General features: G+C 40.6%; 1 protein-coding gene across 1 annotated transcript; it reads left to right on the forward strand.

The window, feature by feature from the left end:
* Positions 1-462: 462 nt before the first annotated feature.
* Positions 463-10,275, forward strand: LOC147416261 (V-set domain-containing T-cell activation inhibitor 1-like). Its single transcript, XM_086473043.1, has 5 exons — positions 463-470; positions 878-930; positions 5,591-5,935; positions 7,122-7,157; positions 9,976-10,275. The coding sequence occupies exons 1-5, from the start codon at positions 463-465 to the stop codon at positions 10,077-10,079; spliced, it is 546 nt and encodes a 181-aa protein (XP_086329169.1). The 3' UTR covers positions 10,080-10,275.
* The last annotated feature ends 776 nt before the right edge of the window (positions 10,276-11,051 follow it).

Genomic DNA, 11,051 nt, shown 5'->3' on the forward strand with positions numbered 1-11,051 from the left:
GAGGGATGGCATCTACAACTCTTGATAAATACAATACCCATTAAGTTTCACCACCTTCTTTGATCTCAGCTGGCTATAGAACAAGAATCCCTTCACTGAGTTGAAAGCTCAGGGCTAGTCAGTGCACGGCTTGTGACTTGCATCCGTCCTAAACATGAAAATAAACATACTCTGTGTAGTGCAAGTGTATTCTGACTGTAAATACACACTGTTGTATACAGTCTCTGTTATAGACACAGAGTGTATATAATAATACACTGTGTTGTATACACAGAGTAAAATAAACCAGACTGAACCACAGCAAAGTAGTAAATAACCTATCCCCTTCTGGAGAAATGCTTGTGGCAATAAAAATCAAGAGCCTTTCACTCTTTTGCTTTTGCAGAGACAGGAGTAGCAGCTGGAGTGCCTGGTGAAGCTCACAACAGCAAGGGATTCCTAAGTGCTGGGAAGGCACAAAAAATGAAATGGTAAGCTCTTGTGCTGCGAAACAGTTGAAGTTTGGGGACAGAGGGAATTTCACTTATTTACCAATAGAAAATAATCAAGAGCAAACCATGACTATGTATACACAGTTAACTTTGTCCACATGAGAATGCAAGAGGGAAGTATGGGTCTGGTGTTTGCAACTGAAGCCCCATCCCTTTATAACCACTGAGATAGCTCAGACGTACAGGCAGGAGATACAATCCACACTAAGACTAGACAACAAAACAAGACAGGGTTTCTAACCCCTTCAGCTTCATATCAAAATCCTCTTCACAGACGAGGGAGTTGCAAAACAGGGCATAAATTATGCCAGAGAAAAGGTCTTTGATCTCTGCTCTAGCATTCTAACGAAGCATTTGGCATTTCTCTCCTTCTCTCACTTTATTAGGGAGACTGCTCTCTGGATGGTTGCCTGCTTATTCTTTCCATCTCTACCCAGAGGTAAATATACTATAAGACACATCGAGGAGTTTGCGGAAGTATTTATATGCAAATACACAAACCTCACACTGAGATTCTTGGGGCAAAACAAAACAAATACATGCTTTGCTTTGAATATATTTCATCACAGTCCAAGGTTTGTAAGTACAGGCAACAACCTTCAGATAAACCTCTACATCTGAAAGAAGAGGTTTCAAGGTTCACATGTTTCAGGCCCACAAATCTTTACCTATAAAGATTATCCTGCCCACATCCTTAAAAATACCCTGCCATTTCCATAACATTAAGGATGACTTGGAATCTTACCTTTCACAACCTCCAACTGCCTTACATCTAGTTTTGTATTTAAACTCATTAAGTTGCTGGGCTTGCTACAGGCATAACCAGGTAAACGAAAGGATTGGAGCCCAGCAGCAGGTTCTCTTCCTGAATCTTTGCACATGCTCTGCCAAGCTCTAGCAGAGTTGGGTTTCTGATGTTGTATAGATTAGATATGATCTTTCCTATGACAGAGATACGATAGTAAGTGCTGCTGAGGGACATTTCTACAAGATGCAGGAGCAACTCCCTATAGTTTCCTTATCTGAGGCTTAAATTCAGCAATATTAAGACCTCTGTGTGGTCAAGACTCCTCTCTTCATCCAGAAGTACCTCACATTTACCAGGCACTGCAGTGGTTCAGGAGGTTACTTCACCTGGAAGTAGCGCTCCTCTTTTCTAGAAGCACAACTTTCATGAGTCTCCACAGAGCAGCATGAAAGTCTATTGCTACTTAAGCTCTTTTGGTTGCTCTTTCAGTAGCCGAGTGCACCTGCAAGCATGCAGAGGCATCTAAGTGACTACTCTTTGACTCTTCCCCGCCCCCCCCAAAATAAGGGAATTCAAATTCAATGTTTCTGAGCAAGCAACTAAGATTGCAAACAGCCTCCAACTCTCCCCAAAATACTTTTTCATGTAGGTGAGAAATGAGCCTCTAAGGAATCACATTACCTTGTCAGGGTAACACATTTCAGTTTGAGCTCATAAGTACTCAGAAACACAAAAAATTCCCTGTTGCTTTGTTTCTAACACTGCAATGTTTTTCTGCTTAAGCCATTACTTCCACTATTAAACCACTTCATCTACTATCAGAACTGTGCTAATATCACCAGGATGAACTAGAGATGCACTCAAGAGCTTTCCACTTCCAGGCCCTTTTCCACGAGGCATAAACTCTAGATCACCTACTGGCATCTCAGGTTCCTCCAGTACACACAGGATACAATTAATAAGCAAAGATGATTACTCTAGATCTTCTACAGGGGGGGAAAGGAGGGAGAAACAAAAAAGGCCAGTCTTTATGAACTTCCCTGCACCACACTTTAGATATGAAAGCAGCAGTATTTTCTCATTGTAGGAAGCTTACAGATTGGTTAAATAGCACACTCAATTTCACCTTGACAGTCTTAAGCATTCACGCAATATTTAAAATACACTATTTTAAAAAAAAACCCACAAAATAAACTCATTTCACTTTACATTTGAATCTTGCAACTGCAAGTGAAAGCTGTGTGCTAACACGCTTTTTTTTTCCAAGGTAAAGGATGACACCTTTTATGTGCAAAGCTTACCAGGTAGACCAGATGAGCACTACTTGCCCTGCTTCACACACCCCAGTAGTGGCTGCCACCATCCCCACCGCTCACTGCATGGCTGTTTCAGTCTTCTGGCTAGGAAGCTCTTGGCTTCCACACCTCCTAGTGCTTCAGAAGCTCCAGCAAGAAGCTTAACGCAGCATCCCCAATCTTCAGCATGACTTTACTCTTCTTCTCAAGACTGACTTCCATAAGGGCACTTATCAGACTTGTACCCAGAAGCGTGTTCTCCCCATCTACAAAAACCTCATGCAGCTGTAGGCTCTGTTAAGTAACTCATTACAGCCAGATTTCAGTCACCTGTTCTTGTCCCAGACAACTTCAGCAGTGCCTCCTTTTTTGCCTCCTGCTGCCCTGATTTTATCAGCTGAAAGCAGTGCAGGGCAGGGGGGGTTGAACCCTGTGGGTGTTTATAGAATCATCACAAGTATAACAAGGGTTGTACACCGTAACGTGCAGGAAAGGAAAGGAATGGTTATGCTAGGTTCAGATATGCTGGGCACTGCTGTTCTCCATCTTCAGAAAAAGAATAAAGAGCCAAAAAGCAAACAGATGCACTTCTAAATTAATATCGAATTTAGAAGTGACCACAATCAGGAGACAGGACCAACACTTTCTCCCTCTTTTGCTCATTAAGCAAATGCTTATTGTCCATTTTTCTGAATAGAGCAACAAGGTTTTTGCATTTCAGGATTATCTTTTCTTGGTGTGCAACATCATACATTGCAAGCACTCTCTCTCCTAATGGCACGCTGTGGACAGGACTCTTCCCATCAAAAAGTTCTTCTGGAGGCTCACTTCTTCCAGGGCTTAGAAAATGCCTGCAGCAGCCTCAGGCAGGCTCATCTCCCCGCTGTGGTCAGCTAACCACGGTCAGCCATAACCGCAGTCCACTTTCAGACATGGCCTTGCCTCAGAGAGACTCTGCTGAGCACAGCCTTACTCTGCTCCCTAGGCCCAAACAGCTCAGCGACAGGTCTCAGGCTGCTCCCTCCTCTCCCTGCCCTTCCTCAGCTTGCGGTGGCCCTTCTTGGAGTGCTGGGTACAGCTAATGGCCCTGCCTGGGTATGTTGCTAATTGCAGGGCTGAGGCAGTCTCCTTGGGGAGCGTAGGGCCGTACGTGCTGTGGCAGTAGGGGTACAGTACAGTGGAGGCTGAGCTTTATTAGAAACAAAATAAGAGCCTTGTTTGAATACTGTTGTAATTCAGGTTCCCCTTGAGAAGCAAAACCTGTTCAGCAACTGATAGAGTCTGAAAGTGGTTGAGCTCTCCACGCAGTAAGGGGAGTCTCCTTCCACCAACAACCAGAAACAGCAGTGGGGATATGTGGTTTTTTCAGTTGAATCTTAAATTGCTGGGCAAAAATGGACTATGATTTTCAGCTGAAAAATCTGAAAACCTAAGGAAAGCAGATGTTTGGTGATAGAGTTATAATCAAAGACACTTGTCCCTGTGATTTAACTTTCTGAATTATACTTCTCCTTCTGCTTTTGTGTTTGTCTGGATGGACGCAGTGTGTCACCAGACAAGCCTCAAAACAGACACTGATTAATATGGAAACAGAGTCCTGGGCATGTAATAAGCTGAGCCCTGGCTGATGTAGTGACTTCAAGAGGGAACTGGGATTCTCTTTAGTCTTTAGCCCAATATATGCACAGAGAATATACACAGGCCTAGAACACCCGAATGACCACACTGCAACCAAGAACATTTATTTCTATATTTAGTCTGATTACTTACCCCTCCTGCTTCACAGACCTTTGGCCCTGAAAAAAGATTGAGTTGTTTCACAGGGAATTTTAGCTTTTCTTTTTCACACAATCGCAGACTCACGCTGGTTTTGTTCTGCTCCTTGCTGGGGACGAGTTTTCCATCCAGATTATTCATCTGCATTTTAATTTATAAAACCATTTTATGAAACAGGTTTGGTCAAAGTGTTAATTTAAGCCCACATTCCGTGCTGAAAATACCTAGTTGTCTATGCTTTATAAATGCATAGAAACCTTTTTCCGTAAGCGAGTCTTCCCCTAGAAAATACAACATCACAATCTAGTAAGATTTGGAAGAATTTATAAAAACAAGTAGTATCAAAGTTATTAAATGACGCGTATAAGTGAGATGCAGCTGGCTTTGTGCCCTGCCTGTCTGCCTGTTTGTTCACCTCCATTCTTGCATGTGCTAGAATTGGTTGGTAAGGTTGGTAACAACTCTGCACGATGTCCAGGCCACCCATACAAAGTATCTGTCTACCCAAGGCCTTGGGTAGACAGAAACATCATTTACCTAAAGTGGGAATGACAGACCTTCTTTCTGGGTTACTGGGAGAGTAACTATACCAAAGAGTATGAGAGGCCACGGCACAGGTGTTAGCAAGAGTGTACCAAGCCAGACCCACAGAAAAAAGCCCTGTTCTGTCAGACCCTCTGCAAGACATCGCAGGGGAAGGGAGATGGGGGCCTCTAGCACATTATTTACAAATCAGGAGCCATGCTCTGATAGGCAAGCAATGGGAGTTGGGGGAGACCAAACTCATCCAGGATTTTTTTCTTGATGATATAACACCCTTTTTACACTTTTCCTTTTTTTCAGCCAGACTTCCTACAAACTCAAAACTTGCTTAATTGTGCCTGCCCATCTTCACTTCCCTGCAACCCCTTTTCCTTTTGTGAACTGAACGATTAATTAAAATCAAATCAGACACCTTACCTCAAAGACTAAGATCTCCAGAAGCTGGGAGAAAAATCACCAGCTAAGGAGACAATTTCAAGCAGCACCCATACTGACAAAGTGAAGATAACTTGCACACAGTAACATCTGTCCTGCCACACAGCTGGCTGGGCACTGAGCATACATGGCCCCCAGTCCTGGCATAGCACATACTGCCTCCTGCCTAGCTCAGAGCAGGAGGACACAGGCAAAAGAAGAGGGAGGAAAAGAAGCAATAATGATGCAATGAAGCCAAATTATAGGAAATCTGGTGTCCCTAGCTCTGCTGTGCGCTGAAAGTTGTCTGTTTTTCATTCCAGGTCAACCAGACACAACGTGCCATGCATTTGTTGGAGAAACTGTCGTTTTGCCTTGCACCACCACCTCTCCTGAAGAGGTGATCCTTTCCAATTCAAGGCTCTACTGGCAGAAAGAGTCTGTCGTAGTGCACTTCTTTCGCGATGGGCAGGATTCACTGAATACCCAGGACAAACATTATCATGGCAGAACTGGTCTTTTTTTGGATCAGATGAAGCATGGCAACTTCTCCTTAAAGCTCTCCAATGTCCAATTACTGGACACAGCTGTATATACTTGCATCTACAAACAGACTGGGGATCATCACAAAGAAACACAGAAATCTAATATTAAACTCATTGTATCAGGTAAGATTTCTTTTTATTTCAGAGGAAGGGACTTGAGGGCAGCATTTCTTGCTGACAAGTCGTATATGGCCATCGACTGGGATGACTTCCATTTTTAAAGCAAATCTTCACTCAGCTTTGCTCTGTTCCTTGCTTTTGTTGGAAGAATAAGTGAGAAAGAAAAAAAAAATTATCTTTGTTAAGCTTCAGAACAGCATATGCACAGAAGCAGCAGGACTCATGAAGGCAAGCCACCTGCCTCTTCCTTCTCCCTTCACAGGAGGCATTAATGAATAACGAGGTCTCTCCAACTTTTAAGCATTTAGTTATTTATGGGTTTGTGCTGTCCTGGATCCACCTTGTCCCAGAGGAATGGGAGAGTTTATATCTTTGTTTGCACCTGGGTCTGTGAAGCAAGATTAGTGTCATCTCTGGCAATTGGATCCAAAGTCCAGGTCATATACCCTTTCAGATGAAAGACCGGCAGTTGCTAATTACCTTTTCCCTTGCAGCTGGAAGATCTGGATCTGGTGGCAAGGCTGGACACATGCAACATGAATTATTATTTTTCTTTCTTTGGAAAATAACTGAGACCATAACACATGCTTGAATAATGCCAAACAACTGAGCTAACATGTTTGACTTACAGGCATGGCCAGCAGAATGGTGGGGCATTGGACTCGATCAACTGAAAAAGCAAATTAAAAAAAGGGGGATACACGTCAAAACAAATCAGAGGTTTTTAAGGTGTCTTGCTTGAATAAATCAGACAGAAACTTCCATTATAGTTAACCACCACATTTAATTATACTTAAAATAGAAAAAAATTGTTTTCAAGTAATATAAAGCCTTTAATATTTTTTTTTTAAAGCACATCATTCACAAGACAAAAATGTTTTTAAAATGTAAAGTGAAATACTTTTGTTCAGAAAATTTCCAAGTGAAATGTTTTGCAGTTTTCAAAATGAAAAAAAAAAAAAAAAAGTGTTTTGAAAATGTAGAATCAAAATGTTTTCATCATCTAATTTTTGGGAGAAGTAAGGTGTCTTTTACTCTCATTTAATTCTGTGAACATATTTAAACTTTCCGTTTGTTTGGCAAACGTATTCTTTCTCAGAAAAAAGCACTAACCCTTAGATCAATTATCAGTGTCCTTTTTCTGTTCTAGGCCTAAATAAATAAGTTTGATTATCATACTTTTTTCCAGCTCCACCTAGCATTGAGGAGGCTCCTTCCCCTTCTGGTGAGGCAATACTCCTTGACCTGCTAAGTGTCTAAGTGATTATCCAGCGTTTTAATTTGAATTTGCAAGATTGGTAAAATGTGCTGAATAGAGAAAGTTCAACAGACTTATGGTGCTTGTTCTCTCTTACTAAGTCTAGCAAAACACAGCTGTCCCAGACAGGGAAAAATATCTCCACCACTGAAACAGACCTAGACTGCAGAAAGAATACTGAAGTGCCAGCAGTCACTAGTCCATAAAGTTACTCATCATTATGGGCATCATAAAAATCAGTAAAAAACAAGTAACATGGAAGCCATTTGGTTCCGGGAGTTAAGGTCATTGTAAATTACCTTGGTATGAATGAAATACCAGATCAAGAGATTTGGGGGTCCTTTTGGGTAAATAAGGTAATAAATATCCTAAAAGCACGTGATTAACAACTCCACGTAAGTTCTTCTAGGAAAACTAAAGCAGACCTCATCCAAAGGCAATTCTGAAGTATAGTGCAGATGCTAATGTCTAGGTTTAATCATTACAGAGAAGTAACTACATTAGGGTCATTTGTAAACACTTCTGGAGTGAATGCAACACAGAAGGGCCATCCAGCTCTGACATGCCATTGTCAGTAAATTCTCCCATAAAAATCCTGTTTGTATTATTCTTATTAACTCTACAAAATCTTAAATTGGTATCAAACCTGTAACATTTTGTCATATAAAAATCAACAGCTGCAATTTGGATTTTACTCAGTGTAGCTGAAAGATACAATCCATTGCCTAATAATTATATTACAGTTAATGTAATAAGTTCAGCCCCAATATGATGTTACAGCTAGATTAAGCAGCAATAAACTCAAATAGAAGCTTAGGAAGAGAAATGTTCCAGTGTTTTATATCACAACTGCACAGAAAAAAATCAGCTCTGTACTTCATGAGCAATAAACAATTTGAAAAATTACAGGAAATATCCTTTTTAGACCTAAGATAGCTGCTGTAGCTGCCTTAAAGGTCTTTTAAAAATATGAAGTTAAATCCAACGTGGTATGATGTGCCTTCAGTGACACAGCACCACATTATAACATTATAAAAGCAAACAGAACAGGAGCTAGGATATCTCTAGCTATTACCTTCTACAAGAAAAAGGAAATTATCAAGGACCAAACTTTTAACACAGTAGCAGTGGAAGTTCCTCAAAATCAAAAGGTAAGTAGGCTGTATATACAGGAGATAGTTGTGTATATGTCTGACTCCACCAAAGAATTTCTGACAACTTTTCCTCAATATAAACTACTTCTTGCCATTAAAAGGTCATTTCACTGGGGGAAAAAAAAAAAAAAAAAAAAAAAAGTGATTTGGACAAGGGGGAGTGTTTGAGCTTTTCTATAGGAAAGCAAACTGAATCACCCACTTTAGACACCTGAAGGTTCTTGTACTGCTGGGTTTTGTGGGACTTGGGGATGGAGGAAAGAAAAAAGCTTACCTTTCAAAACGTAATTTTTTACAAAAAGGAAAAAAAGTACTTCCTGTTGTCAACTTCTTTTAAAGAAAGTCATTCGCCACAGTTCCCTCTTTTTTTTTTATTTCCAGCAATTTCTTAAGAAAGGGAGGAAGAGAATCTGCTTTGTATTAGTTGTTATTTCGGAAGGGACTCAGACAAATGACCTGCTGAGAACAAAGACACTGCATGCAGAAATTCTTCTCACGCTTTGCAGTCATCATAACCAGATCAGCAAATATTTATTACTTTTATACAAAACAGAAACAGTTTTGCTCTATTTCACTTCTGCTTCATTTCTGTTTGCTTATTTGCTGAATTGATTATTTTTCCTAATTATTTTTAAAAGCCTAATTTTGCTGTCTCTCTGGCTTTCTTGTGAGACTCCTTCTGGGTCAATCAAAACTTGTTTTAAAATTTTTCTGGGGAAAATGAAAGCGCCTAGGCCTGGAAGAGGTCAAAAGAGGCCAGGAGACCTGCTATAATCCTACATTTACTTCAAAGCGTTACTCAGGACTACCCCGACGTTACTGAGGGCTACCCAATGCTTACTTGCTCTTTACACATTAATACCGCATACGCCTTCTAGGAAGAGGGGGAGGAAGCACCCCTGCTAGTGATAAGTTAACTGCAGCAACATATTGAAAGTTGGTACCACAGCAATAGGACAGGCTAAGAATTGGTACAGAAAACACTACACAGCCTGATCTTCCCAGAGAAGGACTCGGACCTAAACACTTACAGGAAAAATTTCTCCACTGCTTAAGTTAGGGGTTCAAAATCTTTTTTTTACTTGTGTACCACATCCAGCACGGGTTGCAGGTACCATCAGTGCCAAGGCTAATCTGTGCCCACATTGTGACTTACATAGCAAGAGTGGTAGGTACACAGAGCTGCTACCACCTCAGCATCAGCAGCCTAGACTTTTTGACAATACCATAATTTATGGACTCTTAATCACAGTGCCTACCTCAGGCCCTGAGTAGGTAGAATGATAATGTATTTTACACTCTCTTAGCTGTTGTTGTTCTATCAGGATTTTAAACAAGTATTCTCAGTCATCAGGAAAGGATATTGTATTCATTGTTGCTAAGTGTCTGTGCTTTTGTTATGAAGGATAAAATACAAATTATTTATCACAGTACCTTGAGACTGTTTTTTCTGGATGGTACACACACACACACACACAAAAAGGAGAATTTCGAAAACGAGCCAAAATCCACTTGATTTTACAAACAATCTTCCATCAAATCATTCATGTAAAATATATCACACAATCTTCAAATACACATCTGGTGAAGCCACCAGTTACATGATGACTTTCTCTTTTTTAATTTTTCAGGACACAGTCAGATTTCCTCCAGAAGCCCTGCTGATGCACCATGTCTGGCTGTGCTTCCCTTCTCTTTCCACCTCCTGGTCACACTGGGGGTTTGGCACTTGTAACTGGGGAAGCGAACCTTCTCTTTGGGAATTTCTCCTCACCAGAGGATCTCATTGACCACAACAGCTCTGCACGGTTGGCATGACAACTGTTTCAGAGCCATGTGAAAGAAACACCAACAGCTGAAAACAAACCTAGCACAAGGTGGTTATGTCCTGCATTTTGGTGTTTCACAAAACCAAAGGCAGCAAAACTCAAGAGATGGCAAGTCTGCTTTTTCATTTGTTTCTTAGAGCCTAGTTTTAGTTCTGCCGGTAGGAACATCTTATTTTGGATTTTGTGGTTTTGCTTTAATAACAGTATAAGACTCACGAAACTAGAAGATCACATTATAATTGACCCTAGTGAGATCTTTTGCCTAAGATCTCACCTGCTGTCCTTCAAGAGAACTGAAAAGAGGAGAGGGGGTAATTACCCTCTGTGTCAGATAAAAGCTGGAAGTAGGAAGATGCTTGCATTTTGTGAAACGTAAGATGGAAACCTTGTGAAACTTGACCCTGTGGAACTTCAGCTTCTATTTTTATTCTTAAGCATCAAGGGCTATCAGTAACAACTCTTTTTCCACAAGAAACGTAGTATTTCTTCAGCGGAAGGGCGAAGCTGAACAAGAAAGATGATAGAAGTTCATAAGACATCAACATAAAGGAAGGAAGTGATGTATTATTACAAAATCCACTTCTAAATAAGCCAAAAGCTTCAGAAGGGTGAATTCAGTATTTTCTCTTTTTGTCATGAAACACAGCAAAGTAAATGCGATCCCCGCACAAAAGCTGGATCCTTAAGCTAGAACTGTGCAATAAAAAATTATTACTGTGACGATGTTACTTCCTTAAAAGCAGTACCTTTGGAGGAAAAAAAAAAAAAAAAAGTCAGAATAATTGTTACTGATACCTATGCAAATTAAACAAGTTTAGGTCTGGAAATGTTCAATTCAGGTAGCATAGACGTCCTGGGTAAAACTAAGATTGAAAGCA

Source organism: Leptosomus discolor, chromosome 1 (assembly GCF_034619465.1).
Source record: "Leptosomus discolor isolate bLepDis1 chromosome 1, bLepDis1.hap2, whole genome shotgun sequence".
NCBI classification, from domain to species: domain Eukaryota; kingdom Metazoa; phylum Chordata; class Aves; order Leptosomiformes; family Leptosomidae; genus Leptosomus; species Leptosomus discolor.